Genomic DNA, 27374 nt, shown 5'->3' with positions numbered 1-27374 from the left:
CCATCTGATATGACTGGCTTCTAAAATGACTGCTTTCTAATATGACTGCCATCTATTATGACTGCCTTCTAACATGACTGCCTTCTGATATGACTGCCATCTATTTTGACTGCCATCTATTATGACTGCCTTCTAACATGACTGCCATCTAATATGACTACCATCTAATATGACTGCCATCTAATATGACTGCCATCTGATATGACTGGCTTCTAAAATGACTGCTTTCTAATATGACTGCCATCTAATATGACTGCCATCTATTATGACTGCCATCTCATATAACTGCCATCTAATATGACTGCCATCTAACATGACTGCCGTCTAATATGACTGCCTTCTAATATGACTGGCTTCTAATATGACTGCCTTCTAATATGACTGCCTTCAAACATGACTGCCATCTATTATGACTACCATCTAATATAACTGCCATCTAACATGACTGCCATCTAATATGACTGCCATCTGATATGACTGGCTTCTAACATGACTGCTTTCTAATATGACTGCCATCTGATATGACTGCCTTCTAACATGACTGCCTTCTAATATGACTGCCATCTATTTTGACTGCCATCTATTATGACTGCCTTCTAACATGACTGCCATCTAATATGACTGCCATCTAATATGACTGCCATCTCATATGACTGGCTTCTAAAATGACTGCTTTCTAATATGACTGCCATCTAATATGACTGCCATCTAACATGACTGGCGTCTAATATGACTGCCTTCTAATATGACTGGCTTCTAATATGACTGCCTTCTAATATGACTGCCTTCAAACATGACTGCCATCTATTATGACTACCATCTAATATAACTGCCATCTAACATGACTGCCTTCTGATATGACTGCCATCTAGTATGACTGCCTTCAAACATGACTGCCATCTAATATGACTGTCATCTAAAATGACTGCCTTCTAATATGACTGCCTTCTTTCATGATTGCTTTCTAATATGACTACCTTCTAACATGAATGCATCTAAAATGACTTCCTTCTTATATGACTGCCTTCTATTATGACTGCCTTCTATTATGACTGCCATCTAATATGACTGCCTTCTAACATAACTACCTTCTAATATGACTGCCTTCTAATATGAATTCCTTCTAATATGACTGCCATCTAACATGACAGCTTCTAATATGACTGCCTTCTAACATGACTGCCTTCTAACATGACTGCCTTTTAACATGACTGCCACCTAACATGACTGCCTTCTAACATGACTGCCTTCTGATATGACTGCCATCTGATATGACTGCCTTCTAACATGACTGCCATCTAATATGACTGCCATCTGATATGACTGGCTTCTAAAATTACTGCTTTCTAATATGACTGCCATCTAATATGACTGCCATCTATTATGACTGCCTTCTAACATGACTGCCTTCTAATATGACTGCCATCTTTTATGACTGCCATCTAATATAACTGCCATCTAATATGACTGCCATCTAACATGACTGGCTTCTAATATGACTGCCTTCTAATTTGGCTGGCTTCTAACATGACTGCCTTCTAATATGACTGCCTTCTAATATGAATTCCTTCTAATATGACTGCCATCTAACATGACAGCTTCTAATATGACTGCCTTCTAACATGACTGCCTTCTGATATGACTGCCATCTATTATGACTGCCTTCTAACATGACTGCCATCTAGTATGACTGCCATCTGATATGACTGGCTTCTAACATGACTGCTTTCTAATATGACTGCCATCTGATATGACTGGCTTCTAACATGACTGCCATCTAATATGACTGCCATCTGATATGACTGCCATCTATTATGACTGCCTTCTAACATGACTGCCATCTAATATGACTGCCATCTGATATGACTGGCTTCTAACATGACTGCCATCTAATATGACTGCCATCTGATATGACTGGCTTCTAAAATGACTGCTTTCTAATATGACTGCCATCTATTATGACTGCCATCTAATATAACTGCCATCTAATATGACTGCCATCTAACATGACTGGCTTCTAATATGACTGCCTTCTAATATGGCTGGCTTCTAATATGACTGCCTTCTAATATGACTGCCATCTAATATGACTGCCATCTATTATGACTGCCATCTAATATGACTGGCTGCTAATATTACTGCCTCTAATATGACTGCCATCTATTATGACTGCAATATCTCTGTGCTCATGAAGATGGAAAATTAAGAATTACACAGATGTCTGCCCCTTCACACTTGGCAACATAAAGAGACAGGCACGTTGAGTGTTTTTTAATTTACTGCAGTGGGCTAAATCAGGGTCACACAGTGTTTCTTGGTAGACTTAAACACATCTATTTTGAAACAAAAGTATACACACATGGCTATGGGTTTAAAAAAGAAGACACCTGTACCATGTCAGATATAGAGTTGAAATGTATTACATTTCCATCCCAATATTACCCTTTATATACATTACAGAAGACTGAAATATAGCAAAACCATGTATTTTATTTATGAAATTATGAAAAATATGAATAACATTCCACCCACTAGGTCATTTGACTGCAGCTACAGACTACGTACTATGGTATAGAGCAGGGTCAACCTTCATCTCTCTCTCTCTCTCTCTCTCTCTCTCTCTCTCTCCTCTCTCTCTCCTCTCTCTCTCTCTCTCTCTCTCTCTCCTCTCTCTCTCTCTCTCTCCTCTCTCCTCTCTCTCTCTCTCTCTCTCTCTCTCTCTCTCTCTCTCTCTCTCTCTCTCTCTCTCTCTCTCTCAGTACTACACATGTCCTTTTATTTCCTGACAGTTATTGTTCCCATTAATACGCAGCAACTAAATCTGAGCTCTTCTCACTCTTAAACCCTCCTCTTAATGGCCCTCCTAGGGATTGGGGCTGCCTTGCGTTCCCAAAAACAGATACAATAATTTTCTCTCAAATGGTCTCTTCTCTGTCAAAAAGGCTTTCCTTTCTTCTAAAATATAGACCCGAGAATCCCATCCCTCTCGCAGCTAATGGGAATTTTATTGCGTCTAATTTTAGATTAAAGTGGGGCTTGGAATAAAAGCCACCATCTGACAATTGAGTTTATACATAGTTGTGAATATTACAGCCTGTTGTAGACCTGAGGAGAGAGAGAGGGAAGAGAGAGATTAAAAAGACTTATGGTTAATAACTTCTTGTTTCAGAGTTATGAAGGGAAGTTGTTTTTGCCTCTGGGGAACCTAAGTGTTGCATTGTAAAGCGACACCAAGAAGTCTAAATGTTTCTAAAAAGTTCCTGAAATGTTTTCCAAAATGTTGCTGTTTTTATCAGTTCTCTTCTTGCTGTCTCTTATGGTTGAGCAGCTGTATGTAAGTGAGTAATAATAATTTGGTGGGTGCTTGCATATTTTGTACATGTACAGTACCGGTCACAATTTGGACACACCTACTCATTCAAGGGTTTTTCTACATTGTAGAATAATAGTGAAGAAATCAAAACTATGAAATAACACATATGGAATCATGTAAAAGTGTTTAAAAAATCTAAATATATTTTATATTTGAGATTCTTCAAAGTAGCCACCCTTTGCCTTGATGACCGCTTTGAACACTCTTGGCATTCTCTTAACCAGCTTCCCCTGGAATGCTTTTCCAACAGTCTTGAAGGAGTTCCCACATATGTTGAGCACTTGTTGGCTGCTTTTCCTTCACTCTGTGGTCCAACTTATCCCAAACCATATTAATTGGGTTGAGGTCGGGTGATTGTGGAGGCCAGGTCATCTGATGCAGCACTCCATCACTATCCTTCTTGGTCAAATAGCCCTTACACAGCCTGGAGGTGTGTTGGGTCATTGTCCTGTTGAAAAAAAAATTATACTACCTCTAAGCGCATGCCAGATGGGATGGAGTATTGCTGCAGAATGCTGTGGTAGCCATGCTGGTTAAGTGTGCCTTGAATTCTAAATAAATCACAGACAGTGTCACCAGCAAAGCACCGCCACACCAACACACCTCCTCCTCCGTGCTTCACGGTGGAAGCCACACATGCAGAGATAATCCGTTCACCTACTCTGCGTCTCACAAAGATACGGCGGTTGGAACCAAAAATCGCAAATTTGGACTCATCAGACAAAAGGACAAATTTCCTTCGGTCTGACGTCCGTTGCTCGTGTTTCTTGGCCCAAGCAAGTCTCTCCTTCTTATTGGTGTCCTTTAGTAGTGGTTTCTTTGCAGCAATTCGACCATGAAGTCCTGATTCACACAGTCCCCCTCTGAACAGTTGATGTTGAGATGTGTCTGTTACTTGAACTCTGTGAAGCATTTATTTGGGCTGCAATTTCTGAGGCTGGTAATTCTAATGAACTTATCCTCTGCAGCAGAGGTAACTCTGTGTCTTCCTTTCCTGTGGTGGTCCTCATGAGAGCCCCCCCCCAAAAAAAAAAAAGTTTAATCAGGGCGCTTGGTGGTTTTTGCGACTACACTTGAAGAAACTTTCAAAGTTCTTGAAATGTTCCGGATTGACTGACCTTCATTTTCTCTTTGCTTATTTGAACTGTTCTTGCCATACTCGGGTCTCCAGCTCACGCAGCGGTCTAAGGCTCTGCATCTCAGTGCTAGAGATATCACTACAGACACTCTGGTTTGAATCCAGGCAGTATCACAACTGGCTGTGATTAGGAGTCCCATAAGGTGGCGCACAATTGGCCCAGTGTCATCCGGGTTTGGCCGATTTAGGCCGTCCATGTAAATAATAATTTGTTCTTAACTGACTTGCCTAGTTAAATAAAAGTTCAATGAATAATAATAATAATAATATTGATATGGACTTGGTCTTTTACCAAATAGGGCTATCTTCTGTATACCACCCCTACCTTGTCACAACACAACTGAATGGCTCAAATGCTTTAAGAAGGAAATAAATTCCACAAATGAACTTTTAACAAGTCACACCTGTTAATTGAAATGTATTCCACCTCCATGTGGAGAAAAATTCTCTCAGAAGAGGTGCTTGTCCCCTGCCATTCCTTTGACCACCACGTCTTCCTCGTCTTCCTCCTCCCACTGCTTGACCTCTATTGTGACCTGGATCACCTGTCAGCTCCATGTTATCACTATGCTGTTGTAGGTGGATACCACTCATTTCACTATATACTCGTACCACAATGTGAAATCAATCATCAGTAAAGAGTTGGCAGTATTGTAAAAACAATTACAAGGGCCTGCATACATACACTCACTGGTCACTTTATTAGGTACACCTGCGTTAACGCAAATAGCCTACTCCTTTCGAACAGCGAATCATGTGGCTGCCTGCAACTCAATATATAGAGCAGAGAACATTAGTTGTTGTTTGACCAAGACGCGTAATCTAAGCAACTTTGACCGTGGTATGATTGTTGGTGCCGCACATGGTGGTTCCAGCATCTCAGAAACAGCAGCCCTCCTGGGATTTTTACGCACTACAGTCTCTAGAGTTTACAGAGAATGGTGCGATAAACAAAACACATTCAGTGAGCGACAGTTCTATGGGCAAAAACACCTTGTTAATGAGAGAGGACAGAGGAGAATGTCCAGACTCATTCACGCTAACAGAAAGGACACAAATGCTCAAATATCAGCCGTTTAAAACAGTGGTGTGCAGAAGGGCATCTCTTAACGTACAACACTGTGAATAATTCAGCCTGTTGTGGAGGCAGGGGGGTCCTACCCAGTACTAGATACTAGATAGGTGTACCTAATAAAGTGGCCGTTGAGTGTACAGTAATGTCAAATCTGAAAACATGGTCTGGAAAAGTGGTATATGGGACCATAGAAACAGTGTCTGATAAAGAATGATGATGAAATATTACAGCCATAGATAATGTAGTCCAATTGGTTTATATTGTTTGTCAGTTTCCATAAAACTATGCATTAAGAGTAATGCAACAGTTACTTATCATTTTGATCAGTTGTATCAATTGATAGTTAGATCATTGTAATGAAATGAATAGACAGTCATCTCAGATGTAATGTGTGAACTGCATTTTGAAATGGTAATACTTTGATGTTAAGTTGTGTCATTTTGAACAGGTGATTTTAGTTCAATGAACAAATGATGTTAACTTTATGTGTATTGTATCCAAGCAATTGGAAAAAGTGTTCAAGTTTTGAAAAATGTGTATTTTGATCATTGGTTGTGAGTTTTGTGTCGAGTTTTGAAAAATGACATCAAGGTTCTGAAATTAGTGGCAGAGTGATTGTAAAAAACTGTAATTCACGTGTGAAATGGAAATCTGTTTTTTTGAGACACCCTCATAGAGTGGGGACACGGCCAGGGTCTGGCATGCCCCTGGCACAATGAGGGTTAAGCGCCTTGCTCAAGGGCACATGGACAGATTTCGGGACACTTACTAGCCCAATTTCCTAACCACTAGGCTACCTGCCAACCGTGTGTGTGTGTGTGTGTGTGTGTGTGTGTGTGTGTGTGTGTGTGTGTGTGTGTGTGTGTGTGTGTGTGTGTGTGTGTGTGTGTGTGTGTGTGTGTGTGTGTGTGAGAGAGAAGGGAAGGTTTTTCAGGATTAATCAGCGTGAGGAAAACAGCTGATTTGAGTCAACGTTGTGGGAAATATTTTTTCCCTACCCTTCTCTCCTCCTCACCTCTCTCCCTCTCTCTCTCTCTCCTTCCTTCTCTCTGTCCCTCCCTCTGTTTCTCCTCCTCACCTCTCTCTCTCTCTCCTTCCTTCCCTCTGTCCCTCCCTCTGTTTCTCCTCCTCACCTCTCTCTCTCTCCTTCCTTCCCTCTGTCCCTCCCTCTGTTTCTCCTCCTCACCTCTCTCTCTCCCTCCTTCCTTCCCTCTGTCCCTCCCTCTGTTTCTCCTCCTCTCCCTCCTCCCATGTCTGATTTCTAGGTCTCATTACTGTTAGGTGTTTTACAAGATGACTGGATTTTAGAGCACTCGTTGCGGTAGAATCCCTCTTTAATTAAAACACCACTTTGTGTTTTCCCTTTCAGAGAGAGAGAGAGAGAGAGAGAGAGAGAGAGAGAGAGAGAGAGAGAGAGAGAGAGGAAATATTAATTACAGCTGCCATTAACAGTACTCTCCAAGGAACCGAAGGGGTGGGGTGAAGGAGATGAGGGGGTGTTGCCACGTAATAGGTTGGTGGTATTGAACAGGGGATTGAAAGGGGTGGAGGTAAAGTAATTCCTTCAGATTCCTCATCTCTTAGTGTGTGTGTTGTCTCTGATATGTGTTTTGTGTGTGTTTAGTATATCTGTGCATGGCCTTCTTTCTTGTGCGCATATGTGTGTGTGTGTGTTGTTTGCTGTGAGTGGCTGTCTCAGGCATGATTGGGCAGCACTGTGCCTCCTTCCTGATTACTCTCATGTAGAACAAGTTGCTATTGACTAGAGAGTGACTGATGGCTGTAGGCTAGAGATGCTTCTACAGGCCTCCCTCAACACACACACACACACACACACACACACACACACGCACACACACACACACACACACACACACACTCTTTCTGTCTCTCTCATACACATTCTATCTAGATTACAGGTGTTTTATTTTGACCATTTCCTGAGAATAATCCAGTAGTTAGATTTAGTATGATGTCACTATAAAAATACAACTATTTTGCAAAGTATTTGGTAAGATGTTAACATGTTATCAATCTTTTTATTACGATTAACTCACCTATGACAACATGTTCTCCACTCTCTCCTCCCTCCCAACCTCCCTACCACAATTCCTTCCACCCACCCTCCTTCCCCTCTCTCTCTCTCCTCTACCTCCTTCCACTCTATCTCCCTCCCCCTCTACCTCCCTCCATCCCTCCATCCAGGCACCTGTGCAGAATGTCCAGCAAAGAGCGCCACCTAGAGTCCAACTGCCCGTCCTACATTAAGACAGAGCCCTCCAGCCCCGCCTCCCTGGCAGACAGCATTAACCACCACAGCCCTGGGGGCTCCAGCGACGCCAGCGGCTCCTACAGCTCTACCATGAACGGCCACCAGAACGGCCTGGACTCCCCCACCCTGTACGGGCCTGGGGCCGGCCCCCTGGGCCCTGCTGGGGCCTCCAAGCGCTACGAAGACTGCTCCAGCACCATCGGGGAGGACTCGCAGATCAAGTGCGAGTACATGTTGAACTCCATGCCCAAGCGGCTGTGCCTGGTGTGTGGCGACATCGCCTCAGGCTACCACTACGGCGTGGCCTCCTGCGAGGCCTGCAAGGCCTTCTTCAAGAGGACCATCCAAGGTTGGCTTTCACGTTCCCTCTGCTTAGGGTTACGGGTCAGAGGTTAGGGGTTAGAGATCAGACCTGTGTTTTTTGTTATTTTAGGCTCCCCTAGCCCCATACTGCAAAACTCACATCCTCTGCTTATTTTATATTTAGAATGGCAGCCTACCAGGGAACAGTGGGTTAGCTGCCTTGTTTGGGGGCAGAATGTTAGTTTTTGTCAGCTCAGGGATTCGACCCAGCAACCTTTTGTTGCCGGCCCAATGCTCTAACCACTAGGCTACCTGCCACTTATAGCTAGTAAACCAGTTTCAATAGGATATGTCCAGTGTTTACAACATGCACAGAGCGATAAAATAATGTGCTTTATGTTTTTCTGATCTGATTGTTTGGGTTCCAAGAGGAAATCAATGGTCACACACAGGCCAGAGATTATGATTGGAGGTGAGAGGTTAGGGTCAGGGTTCAGGCTTTATGTCGTTAAACAGCTTTCAGTGGCTTTAATAAAGATAGGAGAGGAATGGATGGACGTATACCTACACTCATCATTACTGAATCACTTCTGATGAGATGCTTAGATTATGGTATTTACTAAGATAAGGTTATAGATCAACGGGACTGATGATATCAGTAAACATGACTTCTGAATGAAGTGTGTGAATCTGGGTGACAGTGACACTGCATCGGTATTTATGAGGGAGTGTATTCTACTCGTTTAATTTATTTTATGTAGCATCATTTTCCTATTTGATAAATATCTTAAATAGAGGATGAAGCAGTATAGATATGTGTGTTTATATTGGAACAGGCTGACAGACATAGAAGTGGATCATCATAGAGAATTTCACTGAATTGAATATTGTGCTTGGCCCTGACACAAGCCAATCCTCCAATGGACAGATGTGTGTGCGTGTGTGTGCGTGTGTGGGTGTGTTGGCCCTAGCATGGGTCCGGCCTCCTCTGGGCAGTGGTAGACATATTGGTATGTTTCAAGTCATTAGCCAATAAAACTGCAGGTAATCACCACAGCCTCTCCAGCTGGACACCACTATAGCAACCTGGCTGGAAGGAGGAAGGGAGAGAGAGAGAGATGAAAGGGGGAGGGAGAGAGATGGAGGCAGGCACAGAGAGGGGGGAGGACAGGAGGAGGGACCTGTCTGGTCTGTCACAGGGGACAGGAGAAAGAGGGCAGGGGAGGGACGTGTCTGGTCTGTCAGAGGGGACAGGCATAGAGAGGGCAGGGTAGGTAGGGATGGAACTATACTCCCCCAACCTGCTGTGTTGGGAAGGTGGGAATTTTAGCGTGTGTGTGTGTGTTTGTGTTGTAGCGTGGAGGAAGCGACACTCGGAGGCTCTGGCAGCTGGTGTTGTCGTGGCACCTGTCCAGTGCCACCTGACATCCTGCATCTTTCACTCCCTTGTTGGAGGGAGGGAGGGAGGAAGGGAGGGAGGGAGGGAGGGGGAGAAAGAGAGAGGAAGGGGTGAGAGAGTGGGGGAGAGAAAGAGAGAGAAAGGGGTGCAGAGGGAGAGAGAGAAAGAGAGAGAAAGAGAGAGAGAAAGAGTGAAGGAAAGAGTGAGAGAGAGGAAAGGGGAAATGAGAAATTATGAAATGGAGGAGCAATATACAATCACAGGACAATTTATTAGGTACATCATCCCTTTCACAAAAATGGATCGCTCCTACAGACAGTGAGTCAAGTGGCCGTGGCTTGTTATATAAAGCAGACAGACAGGCATCGAGGCATTCAGTTACTGTTCTATTGACTTTGAGCGTGTTTTGATCATTGATGCCAGGCACTCCGGATCCAGGATCTCAGAAACGTCTGCCCCTCTGGGCTTTCATACACGACAGTGTCTAGGGTTTACAGAGAATGGTGCTGCAAACAAAAAACATCCAGTCAGCGGCTGTCCTGTGGGAGAAAACAGCTCGTTGATGAGAGAGGTCGAATGAGAACGGCATCTCAGAACGCACAACTCGTCTGTCCTTGTCACGGATGGGCTATTGCAGCAGACGACCACACCAGGTTCCACTCCTAAGGGCTAAAAACAAGAAGAAGCGGCTCTAGTGGACATGTGATCACCAACACTGGACAATTGAGGAGTGGAAAAACATTTCCTGGTCCAACGAACCCCAATTCCTGTTGCGTCATAATGATGGCAGAGGCAGGATTTGGCATAAGCAGCATGAGTCCATGTACCCATCCTGCCTGGTGTCAACGGTTCAGGCTGGTGGCAGTGGTGTACTGCTGTCAAAATCTGCAGCAACTGCGTCATGCCATCGCATTGACCAACACCTCTGTGGAGGCAAACGGGGGGTCCGATCCGGTACTAAATGGGTGTTCCATTTAGAAGAGAAAGGCACGGTGTTCCTAATAAACTGGCAAGTGAGTGTAGGAGGGTAAGACAAGGTGTTCCTAATAAACTGGCCCTTGAGTGTAGAAGAGTAGGACAAGGTGTTCCTAATAAACTGTCAACTGAGTGTAGGAGGGTAAGACAAGGTATTCCTAATAAACTGGACACTGAGTGTAGAAGAGTAAGGCAAGGTGTTCCTAATAAACTGGCCACTGAGTATAGAAGGGTAGAGAAGAGAAAGGCAAGGTGTTCCTAATAAACTGGACACTCTGTGTAGAAGGGTGGAGAAGAGGGTGGCGACCAATTGGCCCAGCGTCGTCCGGGTTAGGGGAGGGTTTGGCCGGGGTAGGCCGTCAATGACTTGCCTAGTTAAATAAATGTAAGAAATACTGTTTTCCTGCTCTATCCTTTTTCCTACCCACTATGTTCCCTAGTCCACTGTCTTAGCAACATGTCACGTGTCCTCTCTCATAGTATACCCCCACTCTATACCGTTCCCTACCTGTTTCCTGCCATAGACTCAGGTCCTATGTGACCTTCATCAGGGGCAGCCAGGCTTCACTACTCATATATTAGTGACTTGTGACTGATAGAAGATATGTAGAAAAGAGGATGCCACAGAACTACAGAGACTCCTATTGGAGGAGAGAGGAGAGTGAGGAGCGAACTAGAGACTCCTATTGTTTTTTAGAGTGGACTGAGAGAGGTGGAGGAGAGGGAGGAGAGAACTAGAGAGACTCCTATTGTCTTTTAGAGTGGACTGAGAGAGGTGGATGAGAGGGTGGAGAGGGAGTAGAGGGATGGGCATAGAGATCTAATACTGTATGCTGCCTTCTTACTCAAATCTCATCACCTCACACCTAACAGCTCACAGAGAAAGACACACACACACACACACACACACACACACACACACACACACACACACACACACAATGTGTTTATACCCAGGGCATATAGTAGAGGACATTGAAATGTAGTAGAAACAAGTATATCTCTCTCAGATTAGGTAGGATTTCAGCCCCTTATGTATTTCCTCACTGCAGCAACAAGATTTGAATGTTTAGTCCATAATGTTGCTTGATCGGTAGTTAGGCTATTAGCAGGCCAAAAGTAGGCCAGCTGATATGAGAAGTGTAACCATGTGTTAGCGTAGGTTTTCAGTGAATTTATGTAAATCACAAAATCACAAATTATCATCAACAAAAGAGTGATCAAATTAAGTTTCTACATCTGTACATGCAGCACGGGACATTGAGAGATGGAGAGGAGAGGAAAGGAGAGAAGAAGAGAGGGTAGAGGGAGAGGGGGAGAGGAGAGAGGAGGAGCTGAGGGGAGGGGAGAGGATGGGAGAGGAGAGGACAAGGGAAGATATGGAGGAGAGGAGAGGAGAGGAGAGGAGAGGAGAGGAGAGGAGAGGAGAGGAGAGGAGAGGAGAGGAGATGAAAGAAGGGAAGAGTAGAGGGAGAAAAGAGGGAGGAGTGGAAAAGAGAAGAGGGAGAGGAGAGGGGAGAGGATTTGTAGCGTGTCTGTTTCCCCGGTAGCAAATTGGCCTCCACTCAGCAGGCTTAGTGATTGGTCTGGTCGCCAGGTCGTCATGCCAACCTAGAGGTCGCTGTAGTGTCAGGTGCCAGGTCAGGGACAGGGCTTAGGCTCTGTAAACTGATTTTGGCAGGCTGGCCCACACTCACACACCCACACACACACACACATGCCCACGCACGGGCGCACTCACACACAGCCTAATCCAATGATCAGCATGACCCCATGGAATGTTGCCAGTGGGTCAGTGTGTGTGTGTTTGCTTCTGCTCCATGTTTTGGCGGAAGTGTACATGTATGTGACTGTGTGTGTGTGGGGGGGGGAAGGTGTATCTTGATTAAGAGTTAAATTGATTAATCATATCAGTGGATGCTTCCTGCTGTCACAGCACAGATTATGGGCTAGATCAGGTCACAAGCATGCTGCCATCCAAAGACAAGGACAGACCTCGACTACAGTACTAAATGTGAACTCCCAACCAGATTCTGAAAGCAGATCTATTCTCTCATAGAATTTTAGCAGTACAAATAATGTGATCGATATATTGCGTCTGTCTGTCTGTCTGTGTCTGTGTGTATGTCTGTCTGTCTCTCATTCTCCTCTCTCTCTCTCTCTCTCTCTCTCTCTTTCTCTCTCTCTCTCTCTCTCTCTCTCTCTCTCTCTCTCTCTCTCTCTCTCTGTCTCTCTGTCTCTCTGTCTCTCTGTCTCTCTGTCTCTCTGTCTCTGTGTGAGTGGTGTGTGCCCACTAGCTGCTAATAAACACTGTGTCTCCCTCTATCTTCCTCCCTACATGCCTTGCCACAGGGAACATTGAGTACAGCTGCCCTGCCACCAACGAGTGTGAGATCACCAAGAGGAGACGCAAGTCCTGCCAAGCCTGTCGCTTCATGAAGTGTCTAAACGTCGGCATGATGAGAGAAGGTAGCATACACTCGTTCATTCACACACTCACTCCATTATTTTTCTAATTGTCAAAATGATGAGAGAAGATAAGGTGGAAGAGATACACACTTTTACTCAAATGATGACATGAGTTTAAAGGGACATAGTCACACTTGTCATTGACATACTCACTGTTCTATCATTTCAACATGTTTAACCTACTTGAAATGTGTAACATTAGGAACAATGAGGGAAGGTGTTAGAGAGAGAGAGAAAGAGAGAGAGATACTATTTTTGAGACACTCATAATTATATTCCAACACTCTAAATCAGAGCAATGATGACAGAAGGTAAGTGATACTCATACACCTTGAAGAACACACACTCTTTCATTTACACTCCTTCAGTCTCTTCACCCCTTGACCCTATTATTAATTATAGAAAAGAAGAGAAAGAAATGTAAGCGAGGGTGAATGAGACAGAGGCCTCCTCCTCCTCTCCTCCTCCTCCTCTCCTCCTCCTCCTCCTCCTCTCCTCCACTTCTCCTCCTCTCCTCCTCCTCTCCTCCTCCTCCTCCTCTCCTCCACTCCTCCTCCTCCTCCTCCTCTCCTCCTGTCATCCTCTCCTCCTCTCCTCCTCTTCTCTTCTCCCCTCCTCATCCTCTCCTCCTCTCCTCCTGCTCTCCTCCTGTCATCCTCTCCTCCTCCTCCTGTCATCCTCTCCTCATCTCCTCCTCATCTCCTCCTCCTCCTCTTCTCCCCTCCTCATCCACTCCTCCTCTCCTCCTCCTCTTCTCCCCTCCTCCTCTTCTCCTCTCCTCCTCTTCTCCCCTCCTCATCCACTCCTCCTCTCCTCCTCCTCTTCTCCCCTCCTCCTCTTCTCCTCTCCTCCTCTTCTCCCCTCCTCATCCACTCCTCATCTCCTCCTCATCTCCTCCTCCTCCTCTTCTCCCCTCCTCTCCTCCTCCTCCTCTCCTCCTCCTCTTCTCCTCTCCTCCTCTTCTCCCCTCCTCCTCTTCTCCTCTCCTCCTCTTCTCCCCTCCTCATCCACTCCTCATCTCCTCCTCATCTCCTCCTCCTCCTCTTCTCCCCTCCTCTCCTCCTCCTCCTCTCCTCCTCCTCTTCTCCTCTCCTCCTCTTCTCCCCTCCTCCTCTTCTCCTCTCCTCCTCTTCTCCCCTCCTCATCCACTCCTCATCTCCTCCTCATCTCCTCCTCCTCCTCTTCTCCCCTCCTCTCCTCCTCCTCCCCTCCTCATCCACTCCTCCTCTCCTCCTCCACTCCTCCTCTCCTCCTCTCCTCCTCTCCTCCTCTCCTCCTCCTCTTCTCCTCTCCTCCTCTTCTCCCCTCCTCCTCTCCTCGTCTCAGTGTCAGATCTCCTACGTTCTTCCTCAACCCCTCTTCTCCTTTCTTTGTTTTTCTCACACACATGGTCCCTGTGTTTTTGTCTCCTGTAAAAGAAATCACAGCCTCGCAAGTACCCACTCTCCACCGTCATACGCACACACATACAAACACAGACAAACACACACACACATACAAACACAGACAAACACACACACACACACACACAAACACAGACAAACACAGACACAGACAAACACACACACATACAAACACAGACAAATACACACACACATACAAACACACACACAGACAAACACAGACACAGACAAACACACACACAGACAAACACAAACACAGACAAACACAGACAAACACAAACACAGACAAACACAAACACAGACAAACACACACACAGACAAACACAAACACAGACAAACACACACACACGGCTTGCAGGTACACACTCCCCCAGTCACCCCTCCTGACAGCCAGGGTTTCACCACATTCCAAACGCATATCCATCAGAGAGGATACACGCACACATATACACACACACACACATTCAAAGACACACGCGCACACACACACTCAAAGACACACACACACACACTCACAGACACACACACACACACACTCAAAGACACACACACACACTCAAAGACACACACACACACTCAAAGACATACACACTCACAGACACACACTCACAGACACACACACACACACTCAAAGACACACACACACACACACACACTCACAGACACACACTCACAGACACACACAAACACTCAAAGACACACACAAACACACAAACACACACTCACAGACACACACATAAACACACACTCACAGACACACACATAAACACACACTCACAGACACACACATAAACACACACTCACAGACACACACATAAACACACACTCACAGACACACACATAAACACACACTCACAGACACACACATAAACACACACTCACAGACACACACTCACAGACACACACATAAACACACACTCACAGACACACACATAAACACACACTCACACACACTCACAGACACACACATAAACACACACTCACAGACACACACATAAACACACACTCACAGACACACACATAAACACACACTCACAGACACACACATAAACACACTCACAGACACACACATAAACACACACTCACAGACACACACATAAACACACACTCACAGACACACACATAAACACACACTCACACACACTCACAGACACACACATAAACACACACTCACAGACACACACATAAACACACACTCACAGACACACACACTATCCCAGTGCATTTTTGTCTTGGCGTGCATCTCCCCACAGTCAGTTTGATATAAGCAGAATGTACATCTCATCTCCTCTCTTATCCGGTCGAGCCCGGGCGTGTGTGTGTGTGTGTGCATGTGCGTGTGTGTGTGTGTGTGTGTGTGTGCGTGTGTGTGTGTGTGTGCGTGTGTGTGTGTGTGTGTGCGCGTGTGTGTGTGTGCGTGCGTGCGTGCGTGTGTGTGTGTAACGCACAGTGCCAGCTCTCATTGTCTCACACTGCACATACTGCAGGCTGTTTTCCCTGCTGTAAGTCCCTATCAGGTAGACACAGTATGTTGAACACACACACACTCCCCCTAGTTTACCAGCTGGATCCAAACCTCAGGTCAGATTGTATGTAAAGAACACAGATGGACACAAACAGCTGGCATTGGTCATACCGTGTGTGTGTGGGGGGGGGGGTGTACATCGGAGCTTGATGTGGCACGTTGTCCCCTAAGCAGCCAGACAAATAGCAGCCTATTGTGTGTTCCTGTCGCCTCCCCTACACACATACATCACTGTGGCCTCCCCTACACACATACATCACTGTGGCTTCCCCTACACACACACATCACTGTGGCCTCCCCTACACACACACATCACTGTGGCCTCCCCTACACACACACATCACTGTGGCCTCCCCTACACACATACATCACTGTGGCCTCCCCTACACACATACATCACTGTGGCCTCCCCTACACACATACATCACTGTGGCCTCCCCTACACACATACATCACTGTCGCCTCCCCTACACACATACATCACTGTGGCTTCCCCTACACACATACATCACTGTGGCCTCCCCTACACACATACATCACTGTGGCCTCCCCTACACACATATATCACTGTGGCCTCCCCTACACACATACATCACTGTGGCTTCCCCTACATACATCACTGTGGCTTCCCCTACACACACACATCACTGTGGCCTCCCCTACACACACACATCACTGTGGCCTCCCCTACACACACACATCACTGTGGCCTCCCCTACACACACACATCACTGTGGCCTCCCCTACACACATACATCACTGTGGCCTCCCCTACACACATACATCACTGTGGCCTCCCCTACACACATACATCACTGTCGCCTCCCCTACACACATACATCACTGTGGCTTCCCCTACACACATACATCACTGTGGCCTCCCCTACACACATACATCACTGTGGCCTCCCCTACACACATACATCACTGTGGCTTCCCCTACATACATCACTGTGGCTTCCCCTACACACACACATCACTGTGGCCTCCTCTACACACATACATCACTGTAGCCTCACCTACACACATCACTGTAGCCTCACCTACACACATCACTGTGGCCTCCCCTACACACATCACTGTGGCCTCCCCAGACACATACATCACTGTGGCAGACCATGGCACCACCATTTTGTAAAGGGCTTGAATTCAATACATGGGTCCTGCTCTACATATGAATAAGGGTAATTTGTATTCACACATTTTCTAAATTTCCCTCATGTCTCTTTTGGGGTGGGGGGGGACAACAATTAAAATAGGTGGTTCGCACAAACGCACACTCCACATCGAGTTTCCCCTCTACTTTACTTTACCCCAGGTATGATACAACTTTACCATTTACACTTTATTTATTAGCATACTTTGGCTTTTACATTTACGGTACCACCAATACAATACAAATTTAGCTTAACGTTCCCCTTGAATTTACAATATGTCTTTAGCTTAGCATTGCCTTTTTGTTTACAATACAACTTTAGCTTAGCATTGCCTTTTTGTTTACAATACAACTTTAGCTTAGCATTGCCTTTTTGTTTACAATACAACTTTAGCTTAGCATTCCCTGTGTGTGTCTACTGGATAATATTAGAATGTAGCCCCTGGAGGGGTAAGCATCCCAGCCTGGCCCTGGTAGTGACGTCTGAGGACGTTCATTGTGCCTGGCTAGTTCTGTTAGCATCACAGCTAACTCATGTTGTCATCACTCCTGCTGCTGGGAGGAAAGGTAGGGATGGGGGGAGGAAGATATGAAGGGGGTCATGGGGATTATTTGTGGAGGTCCAGCAGCTCGCACCTCAAGGGGGAAATATGACAGGATAAGCCAAATCAGACAGGACAGCCTTTGCCCCCAACCCATACACCTTCCCCAATGCACACACACAGGTATGGTTTCCCAATGACACACACACCAAAACACACAGAAGGGCTATCAGCATCCTCATCTTCTCACAATCTGAGAGGGAGGAGGCAGGGAAGGAGAAGGGATCGTATACGGTACCATCTTCCTTCACCCTCTCATTCCATCTCTCTCTTTCTCTCTTTCTCCACTTCTATCTCTCTTTCCTTTCATCTCTTTCTCTCTACCTGCAACACATTTTCTCTCTATTCTCACCAACTACTCCTCTTTCCATCCTTCTTTCTCCTTCTTACTCTTCTTCTGGTTGCCTCCTCTGATCCTCTATTGCCTGCTCTATCTGATTCAAAGCCCCTCCCCCATATCTACCCTATTCTAACCGCTGGTCAGAATCCCTTTATGGGAGCCTTAACACACTTCCCCTCCTAATGCCACACACACACACACACACACACACACACACACACACACACACACACACACACACACACACACACACACACACACACACACACACACACACACACACACACACACACACACACACACACTCACACACACTGACTAAACAAGCCGGGAACTTATCCCCTCCTCAGAGAAGGAGAGAGGGAAGGAGAGGGAGAAGTGGAGAATACCTCTCTCATCCCATCCCCTCTCCTCCCCTCTCCTCTATATTGAGAGAGAGAGAGATTATATTTTCTCATTCATATGCCACCCCAGAGTCCTGGTTAGGCCCATAGAGATAGGGGGATAGAGGGATGGATGTAGGGAAGGAGGAAGAGATGGAGGGAGGGAGGGAGGGAGAGTAGGGGTGGTAGCAGTGATGGGATGCATCTACGAATATGTAACACCTAATGCATAAGCAGGCAATTTAGGTTGTCCAATTACTGTGTGTGTGTATATGTCTGTGTGCATGTGTGTGTCTGTACAGGGAGGTAAAGTACAGGAGAAAGAGAGAGGGGTAACAAGAAGGAGACAGGGAGGTAACAGGAGGAAGAGAGAGGGGTAACAAGAAGGAGACAGGGAGGTAAAGTACAGGAGGAGGAGAGAGGGGTAACAACAAGGAGACAGGGAGGTAAAGTACAGGAGGAAGAGAGAGGGGTAACAAGAAGGAGAGGGAGGTAAAGTACAGGAGGAAGAGAGAGGGGTAACAAGAAGGAGAGAGGGAGGTAAAGTACAGGAGAAAGAGAGAGGGGTAACAAGAAGGAGAGGGAGGTAAAGTACAAGAGAAAGAGAGAGGGGTAACAAGAAGGAGAGAGGGAGGTAAAGTACAGGAGGAAGAGAGAGGGGTAACAAGAAGGAGACAGGGAGGTAAAGTACAGGAGGAGGAGAGAGGGGTAACAAGAAGGAGAGAGGGAGGTAAAGTACAGGAGGAAGAGAGAGGGGTAACAAGAAGGAGAGAGGGAGGTAAAGTACAGGAGGAAGAGAGAGGGGTAACAAGAAGGAGAGGGAGGTAAAGTACAGGAGGAAGAGAGAGGGGTAACAAGAAGGAGACAGGGAGGTAAAGTACAGGAGGAGGAGAGAGAGGTAACAAGAAGGAGAGGGAGGTAAAGTACAGGAGGAAGAGAGAGGGGTAACAAGAAGGAGACAGGGAGGTAAAGTACAGGAGGAGGAGAGAGGGGTAACAAGAAGGAGAGGGAGGTAAAGTACAGGAGAAAGAGAGAGGGGTAACAAGAAGGAGAGGGAGGTAAAGTACAGGAGAAAGAGAGAGGGGTAACAAGAAGGAGAGGGAGGTAAAGTACAAGAGAAAGAGAGAGGGGTAACAAGAAGGAGAGAGGGAGGTAAAGTACAGGAGGAAGAGAGAGGGGTAACAAGAAGGAGAGGGAGGTAAAGTACAGGAGGAAGAGAGAGGGGTAACAAGAAGGAGAGAGGGAGGTAAAGTACAGGAGAAAGAGAGAGGGGTAACAAGAAGGAGAGGGAGGTAAAGTACAAGAGAAAGAGAGAGGGGTAACAAGAAGGAGAGAGGGAGGTAAAGTACAGGAGAAAGAGAGAGGGGTAACAAGAAGGAGAGAGAAAACACCCTGTACACCTGCTATAACTGGAACAATCCATCTTCTTCTCTCCCTCCCCCTCTCTCTCTCTCTCTCTCTCTCTCCCTCTCTCTCTCTCTCTCTCTCCCTATCTCTCTCTCCCTCTCTATCTCTCGCTCTATGATCTCACTTTTTTTCACCACTTCATTTTTGCCCACCTCTCACATAAAGTGACAGAGGGGGATGAGAGAAGACAGAGAAAGAGAAGGAGGGAAAGAAGGAAGGAAGGAAGGAAGGAAGGAAGGAAGGAAGGAAGGAAGGGAAGGACATGGTTGCAGAGGTTAAGTCCCACATGACACATCCCCTCTCCCTGTGGTATTTCCCCTCTGGCGGTGGCTGTTTGGCAACATTTAATGAGGTCATAATGATGTGTCAGCCAGAGAGGAAGGTCAGGGGGCGGGGCTAACAAGCACTTCCTGTCTCCCTTGGCACCCAGATGGAATACTCAATTAGAGGGTACAGGGGGGTAGAGGGGTCCCTCTGCTCCCTCAGTTAGTAGTGATCTTAGGAGGGCGCTTTAGTGGTTCTAGTGGGGGTAGAAGGAGAGCTCTTTAGTGGTTCTAGTGGGGGTGGAGGGAGGGCTCTTTAGTGGTTCTAGTGGGGTGGAGGGAGAAATCTTTAGTGGTTCTAGTGGGGGTGGAGGGAGGGCTCTTTAGTGGTTCTGGTGGGAGTAGAGGGAGGGCTCTTTAGCGGTTCTAGTGGGGATAGGGGAGGGCTCTTTAGTGGTTCTAGTGGGGGTAAAGGGAGGGCTCTTTAGTGGTTCTAGTGGGGGTGGAGGGAGGGCTGTTTAGCGGTTCTAGTGGGGATAGGGGGAGGGCTCTTTAGTGGTTCTAGTGGGAGTAGAAGGAGGGCTCTTTAGTGGTTCTAGTGGGGGTGGAGGGAGGGATCTTTAGTGGTTCTAGTGGGGATAGGGGGAGGGCTCTTTAGTGGTTCTAGTGGGGGTAGAGGGAGTGCTCTTTAGTAGTTCTAGTGGGGGTGGAGGGAGGGCTCTTTAGTGGTTCTAGTGGGGGTAGGGGGAGGGCTCTTTAGTGGTTCTAGTGGGAGTGGAGGGAGGGCTCTTTAGTGGTTCTAGTGGGGGTAGAGGGAGGGCTCTTTAGTGGTTCTAGTGGGGGTGGAGGGAGGGCTCTTTAGTGGTTCTAGTGGGGGGAGGGAGAGTTCTTTAGTGGTTTGAGTGGGGGTAGAGGGAGAGCTCTTTAGTGGTTCTAGTGGGGGTAGAGGGAGGGCTCTTTAGTGGTTCTAGTAGGGACAGAGGGAGGGCTCTTTAGTGGTTCTAGTTGGGGAGGAGGGAGGGTTCTTTAGTGGTTCTAGTGGGGGTAGAGGGAGGGCTCTTTAGTGGTTCTAGTGGGGGTGGGGGAGGGCTCTTTAGTGGTTCTAGTGGGGATGGGGGAGAGCTCTTTAGTGGTTCTAGTGGGGGTGGAGGGAGAGCTCTTTAGTGGTTCTAGTGGGGCAGGAAGGAGGGTTCTTTAGTGGTTCTAGTGGGGGTAGAGGGAGTGCTCTTTAGCAGTTCTAGTGGGGGGAAGAGGGAGGGCTCTTTAGTGCTTCTAGTCGGGGAGGAGGGAGGGTTCTTTAGTGGTTCTAGTGGGGGTAGAGGGAGGGCTCTTTAGTGGTTCTAGTGGGGGTAGAGGGAGGGCTCTTGAGCAGTTCTAGTGGGGGGAAGAGGGAGGGCTCTTTAGTGGTTCTAGTGGGAGAGGAGGGAGGGTTCTTTAGTGGTTCTAGTGGGGGTAGAGGGAGGGCTCTTTAGTGGTTCTAGTGGGGGTAGAGGGAGGGTACTTGAGCAGTTCTAGTGGGGGGAAGAGGGAGGGCTCTTTAGTGGTTCTAGTGGGGGAGGAGGGAGGGTTCTTTAGTGGATCTAGTGGGGGTAGAGGGAGGGCTCTTTAGTGGTTCTAGTGGGGGTGGAGGGAGAGCTCTTTAGTGTTTCTAGTGGGAGTAGAGGGAGAGCTCTTTAGTGGTTCTAGTTGGGGTGGAGGGAGTGCTCTTTAGTGGTTCTAGTGGGGGTAGAGGGAGGGCTCTTTAGTGGTTCTAGTGGGGATAGGGGAGGGCTCTTTAGTGGTTCTAGTGGGGGGAGAGGGAGGGCTCTTTAGCGGTTCTAGTTGGGGTAGGGCGAGGGCTCTTTAGCGGTTCTAGTTGGGGTGGAGGGAGGGTTCTTTAGTGGTTCTAGTGGGGGTAGAGGGAGGGCTCTTTAGTGGTTCTAGTGGGGGGAAGAGGGAGGGCTATTTAGTGGTTCTAGTGGGGGTGGAGGGAGAGCTCTTTATTAGTTCTAGTGGGGGTAGAGGGAGAGCTCTTTAGTGGTTCTAGTTGGGGTGGAGGGAGTGCTCTTTAGTGGTTCTAGTGGGGGTAGAGGGAGGGCTCTTTAGTGGTTCTAGTGGAGATAGGGGGAGGGCTCTTTAGTGGTTCTAGTGGGGTGGAGGGAGGGCTCTTTAGTGGTTATATTGGGGGTAGAAGGAGAGCTCTTTAGTGGTTCTAGTGGGAGTAGAGGGAGAGCTCTTTAGTGGTTCTAGTTGGGGTGGAGGGAGAGCTCTTTAGTGGTTCTAGTGGGGGTAGGGGAGGGCTCTTTAGTGGTTCTAGTGGGGGTAGAGGGAGAGCTCTTTAGTGGTTCTAGTGGGGGTAGAGGGAGGACTCTTTAGTGGTTCTAGTTGGGGTGGAGAGTGGGCTTATAGTGGTTCTAGTGGGGTGGAGGGAGAGCTCTTTAGTGGTTCTAGTGGGGGTGGAGGGAGGGTTCTTTAGTGGTTCTAGTTGGGGTGGAGGGAGAGTTCTTTAGTGGTTCTAGTGGGGGTGGAGGGAGGGCTCTTTAGTGGTTCTAGTGGGGGTGGAGGGAGGGCTCTTTAGTGGTTCTAGTGGGGTGGAGGGAGGGCTCTTTAGTGGTTCTAGTGGGAATAGGGGGAGGGTTCTTTAGTGGTTCTAGTGGGGTGGAGGGAGAGCTCTTTAGTGGTTCTAGTGGGGGTGGAGGGATGGCTCTTTAGTGGTTCTAGTGGGGGCAGAGGGAGGGCTCTTTAGTGGTTCCAGTGGGGGTGGAGGGAGGGCTCTTTAGTGGTTCTAGTGGGAGTAGAGGGAGGGCTCTTTAGTGGTTCTAGTGGGGGTGGAGGGAGGGCTCTTTAGTGGTTCTAGTGGGGGTAGAGGGAGGGCTCTTTAGTGGTTCTAGTGGGGGTGGAGGGAGCGCTCTTTAGACAGCCACCTAACCACCTACAACCACCTAAAAGGAAGTGATTCCAAAGCCATCACCTACAGAGAGATGGACCTGGAGAAGAGTCCCCTAAGCAAGCTGGTCCTGGGGCTCTGTTCACAAACACAAACAGACCCCACAGAGCCCCAGGACAGCAACACAATTAGACCCAACCAAATCATGACAAAACAAAAAGATAATTACTTGACACATTGGAAAGAATTTATAAAAAAAAAAGAGAAAACTACAATGCCATTTGGTCCTAAACAGAGAGTACACAGTGGCAGAATACCTGACCATTCTGACTGACCCAAATTTAAAGGAAAGCTTTGACTATGTACAGACTCAGTGAGCATAGCCTTGCTATTGAGAAAGGCCGCCGTAGGCAGACCTGGCTCTCAAGAGAAGACAGACCATGTGCACACTGCCCACAAAATGAGGTGGAAACTGAGCTGCACTTCCTAACCTGCCAAATGTATGACCATATTAGAGACACATATTTCCCTCAGATTACATACATCCACACACACATTTGATAAACTCCCATATCTACTGGGTGAAATACCACAGTGTGCCATCACAGCAGCAAGATGTGTGACCTGTTGCCACAAGAAATGAGCAACCAGTGAAGAACAAACACCATTGTAAATACAACCCATATTTATGTTTATTTGTTTTCTCTTCTCTACTTTAACTATTTGCACATCATTACAACACTGTATATAGACATAATATGACATTATAAATGTATTTTGGAACTTTTGTGTGTATTGTTTACTGTTCATTTCTTATTGTTGATTTCACGTTTGCATCAGAGTAGCTAGTTGAGACTAGTGTTGCCGTGGTGGTCTGGTCCCAGAGGAGAGCAGCGGATGTATCTGTCTGTGGAGACATAGGAGAGCTAATGGTTATCTGGGACTGGAGCAGCCTGCCTGGGAGAGAGAATGTATGTGTGTAGGAGGCATTCCTATAGTCACACACACACACACACACACACACACACACACAAACAGACATTATTGCTTTTGACAATGCCTGATGTCGGTGCACTCAGACAACCAAAAACACTCAGACAACCAAACACACTCAGACAACCAAACACACTCAGACAACCAAACACACTCAGACAACCAAACACACTCAGACAACCAAACACACTCAGACAACCAAACACACTCAGACAACCAAACACACTCAGACAACCAAACACACTCACACAACCAAACACACTCACACAACCAAACACACTCACAAAACCAAACACACTCACACAACCAAACACACTCACACAACCAAACACACTCAGACAACCAAACACACTCAGACAGCCAAACACACTCAGACAACCAAACACACTCACACAACCAAACACACTCACACAACCAAACACACTCACACAACCAAACACACTCAGACAACCAAACACACTCACACAACCAAACACACTCAGACAGCCAAACACACTCAGACAACCAAACACACTCAGACAACCAAACACACCCAGACAACCAAACACACTCACACAACCAAACACACTCAGACAACCAAACACACTCACACAACCAAACACACTCAGACAACCAAACACACTCACACAACCAAACACACTCAGACAACCAAACACACTCAGACAACCAAACACACTCACACAACCAAACACACTCACACAACCAAACACACTCAGACAACCAAACACACTCACACAACCAAACACACTCAGACAGCCAAACACACACAGACAGCCAAACACACACAGGCAACCAAACACACTCACACAACCAAACACACTCAGACAACCAAACACACTCAGACAACCAAACACACTCACACAACCAAACACACTCACACAACCAAACACACTCACAAAACCAAACACACTCACACAACCAAACACACTCAGACAACCAAACACACTCAGACAGCCAAACACACTCAGACAACCAAACACACTCACACAACCAAACACACTCACACAACCAAACACACTCAGACAACCAAACACACTCAGACAACCAAACACACTCACACAACCAAACACACTCAGACAACCAAACACACTCAGACAAACAAACACACTCAGACAACCAAACACACTCACACAACCAAACACACTCAGACAACCAAACACACTCAGACAACCAAACACACTCAGACAACCAAACACACTCAGACAACCAAACACACTCAGACAACCAAACACACTCACACAACCAAACACACTCAGACAACCAACACACTCACACAACCAAACACACTCAGACAACCAAACACACACAGGCAGCCAAACACACACAGGCAACCAAACACACTCACACAACCAAACACACTCAGACAACCAAACACACACAGACAGCCAAACACACACAGGCAACCAAACACACTCAAACAACCAAACACACTCAGACAACCAAACACACTCACAACCAAACACACTCAGACAACCAAACACACACAGACAACCAAACACACTCAGACAACCAAACACACTCACACAACCAAACACACTCAGACAACCAAACACACTCAGACAACCAAACACACACAGACAACCAAACACACTCAGACAACCAAACACACTCAGACAACCAAACACACTCAGACAACCAAACACACTCAGACAACCAAACACACTCAGACAACCAAACACACACAGACAACCAAACACACTCAGACAACCAAACACACTCACACAACCAAACACACTCACACAACCAAACACACTCAGACAACCAAACACACTCAGACAACCAAACACACTCAGACAACCAAACACACTCACACAACCAAAAACACTCAGACAACCAAACACACTCAGACAACCAAACACACTCAGACAACCAAACACACTCAGACAACCAAACACACACAAACACTAGCACTCTAGAGGAGAGATAACTGACTGACATCCTGTGTTTCCTCAATAGAGTTTATCTGTGTTAGCCTCAATAGAGTTCATCTGTGTTATCCTCAATAGAGTTTATCTGTGTTAGCCTCAATAGAGTTTATCTGTGTTATCCTCAATAGAGTTTATTTGTGTTATCCTCAATAGAGTTTCTGTGTTATCCTCAATAGAGTTTATCTGTGTTAGCCTCAATAGAGTTCATCTGTGTTAGGGTCAATCGCAACAAAGCATCTTTCACTCATGCTGCTAAACATACCCTCGTAAAACTGACCATCTTACCGATCCTCGACTTCGGCGACGTCATTTACAAAATAGCCTCCAATACCCTACTCAATAAATTGGATGCAGTCTATAACAGTGCCATCCGTTTTGTCACCAAAGCCCCATATACTACCCACCACTGCGACCTGTACGCTCTCGTTGGCTGGCCCTCGCTTCATACTCGTCGCCAAACCCACTGGCTCCAGGTCATCTACAAGACCCTGCTAGGTAAAATTCCCCCTTATTTCAGCTCACTGGTCACCATAGCAGCACCCACCTGTAGCACGCGCTCCAGCAGGTATATCTCTCTGGTCACCCCCAAAGCCAATTCCTCCTTCGGCCGCCTCTCCTTCCAGTTCTCTGCTGCCAATGACTGGAACGAACTACAAAAATCTCTAAAACTGGAAACACTTATCTCCCTCACTAGCTTTAAGCACCAGCTGTCAGAGCAGCTCACAGATCACTGCACCTGTACATAGCCCATGTAACGGTCGTCGTATGAAGTGGACCAAGGTGCAGGGGGTTGAGTGCTCATTTTAACTTTTATTAGAACACTTACAAAACAAGAAAACGAACGAACAGTAATGCAGGCTACACACAGCTATGCAAAAAACAACTTCCCACAAACCACAAGTGAAAAAAGGGCTACCTAAGTATGACTCCCAATCAGCAACAACGATGTACAGCTGTTCCTGATTGAGAGCCATACCAGGCCAACAAAGAAATACACAACCTAGAAAATCATAGAAATACAAAAACAGAACAATACCCAAAAACCCCTACAACACAAAACAAACACACCCCTATTACATAATAACATGCCCAATAACCCCCGAAACACTCTAAACAAACGCCCCCTGCCACGTCCTGACCAAACTATAATGACAAATAATCCCTTTACTGGTCAGGACGTGACATCCCATCTATAATTTAGCCCAAACAACTACCTCTTCCCCAACTGTATTTATTTATTTATTTATTTTGCTCCTTTGCACCCCATTATTTCTATTTCTACTTTGCACTTTCTTCCACTGCAAATCTACCATTCCAGTGTTTTACTTGCTATAGTGTATTTACTTCGCCACCATGGCCTTTTTTTTAGCCTCAATAGAGTGTATCTGTGAGAGTCACAGACCTGTCACTCACTACGTCCCCAGTCACAACAACACTAATACACACTAATACACTAATACACACTAATACACTAATATACACTAATATCCTAATATACACTAAT

At 46.5% G+C, this 27374-nt stretch overlaps 1 protein-coding gene across 1 annotated transcript in view; it reads left to right on the top strand.

Annotated features, from left to right (window-relative positions):
* The window catches only part of esrrga (estrogen-related receptor gamma a), a gene marked incomplete in the record, with an annotated part of 157880 nt that overhangs the window by 49335 nt on the left and 81171 nt on the right, over positions 1 to 27374 (top strand). Inside the window, 2 exon segments of the mRNA XM_029730559.1 lie at positions 7792 to 8207; positions 12888 to 13004. Of these exon segments, the coding sequence (XP_029586419.1) occupies positions 7792 to 8207; positions 12888 to 13004 (533 nt within the window).

This window comes from Salmo trutta, chromosome 33 (assembly GCF_901001165.1).
Source record: "Salmo trutta chromosome 33, fSalTru1.1, whole genome shotgun sequence".
Lineage (NCBI taxonomy): Eukaryota > Metazoa > Chordata > Actinopteri > Salmoniformes > Salmonidae > Salmo > Salmo trutta.
Note: the sequence above shows the minus strand (reverse complement) of the source record. Positions and strands in the feature narration are given on the sequence as shown.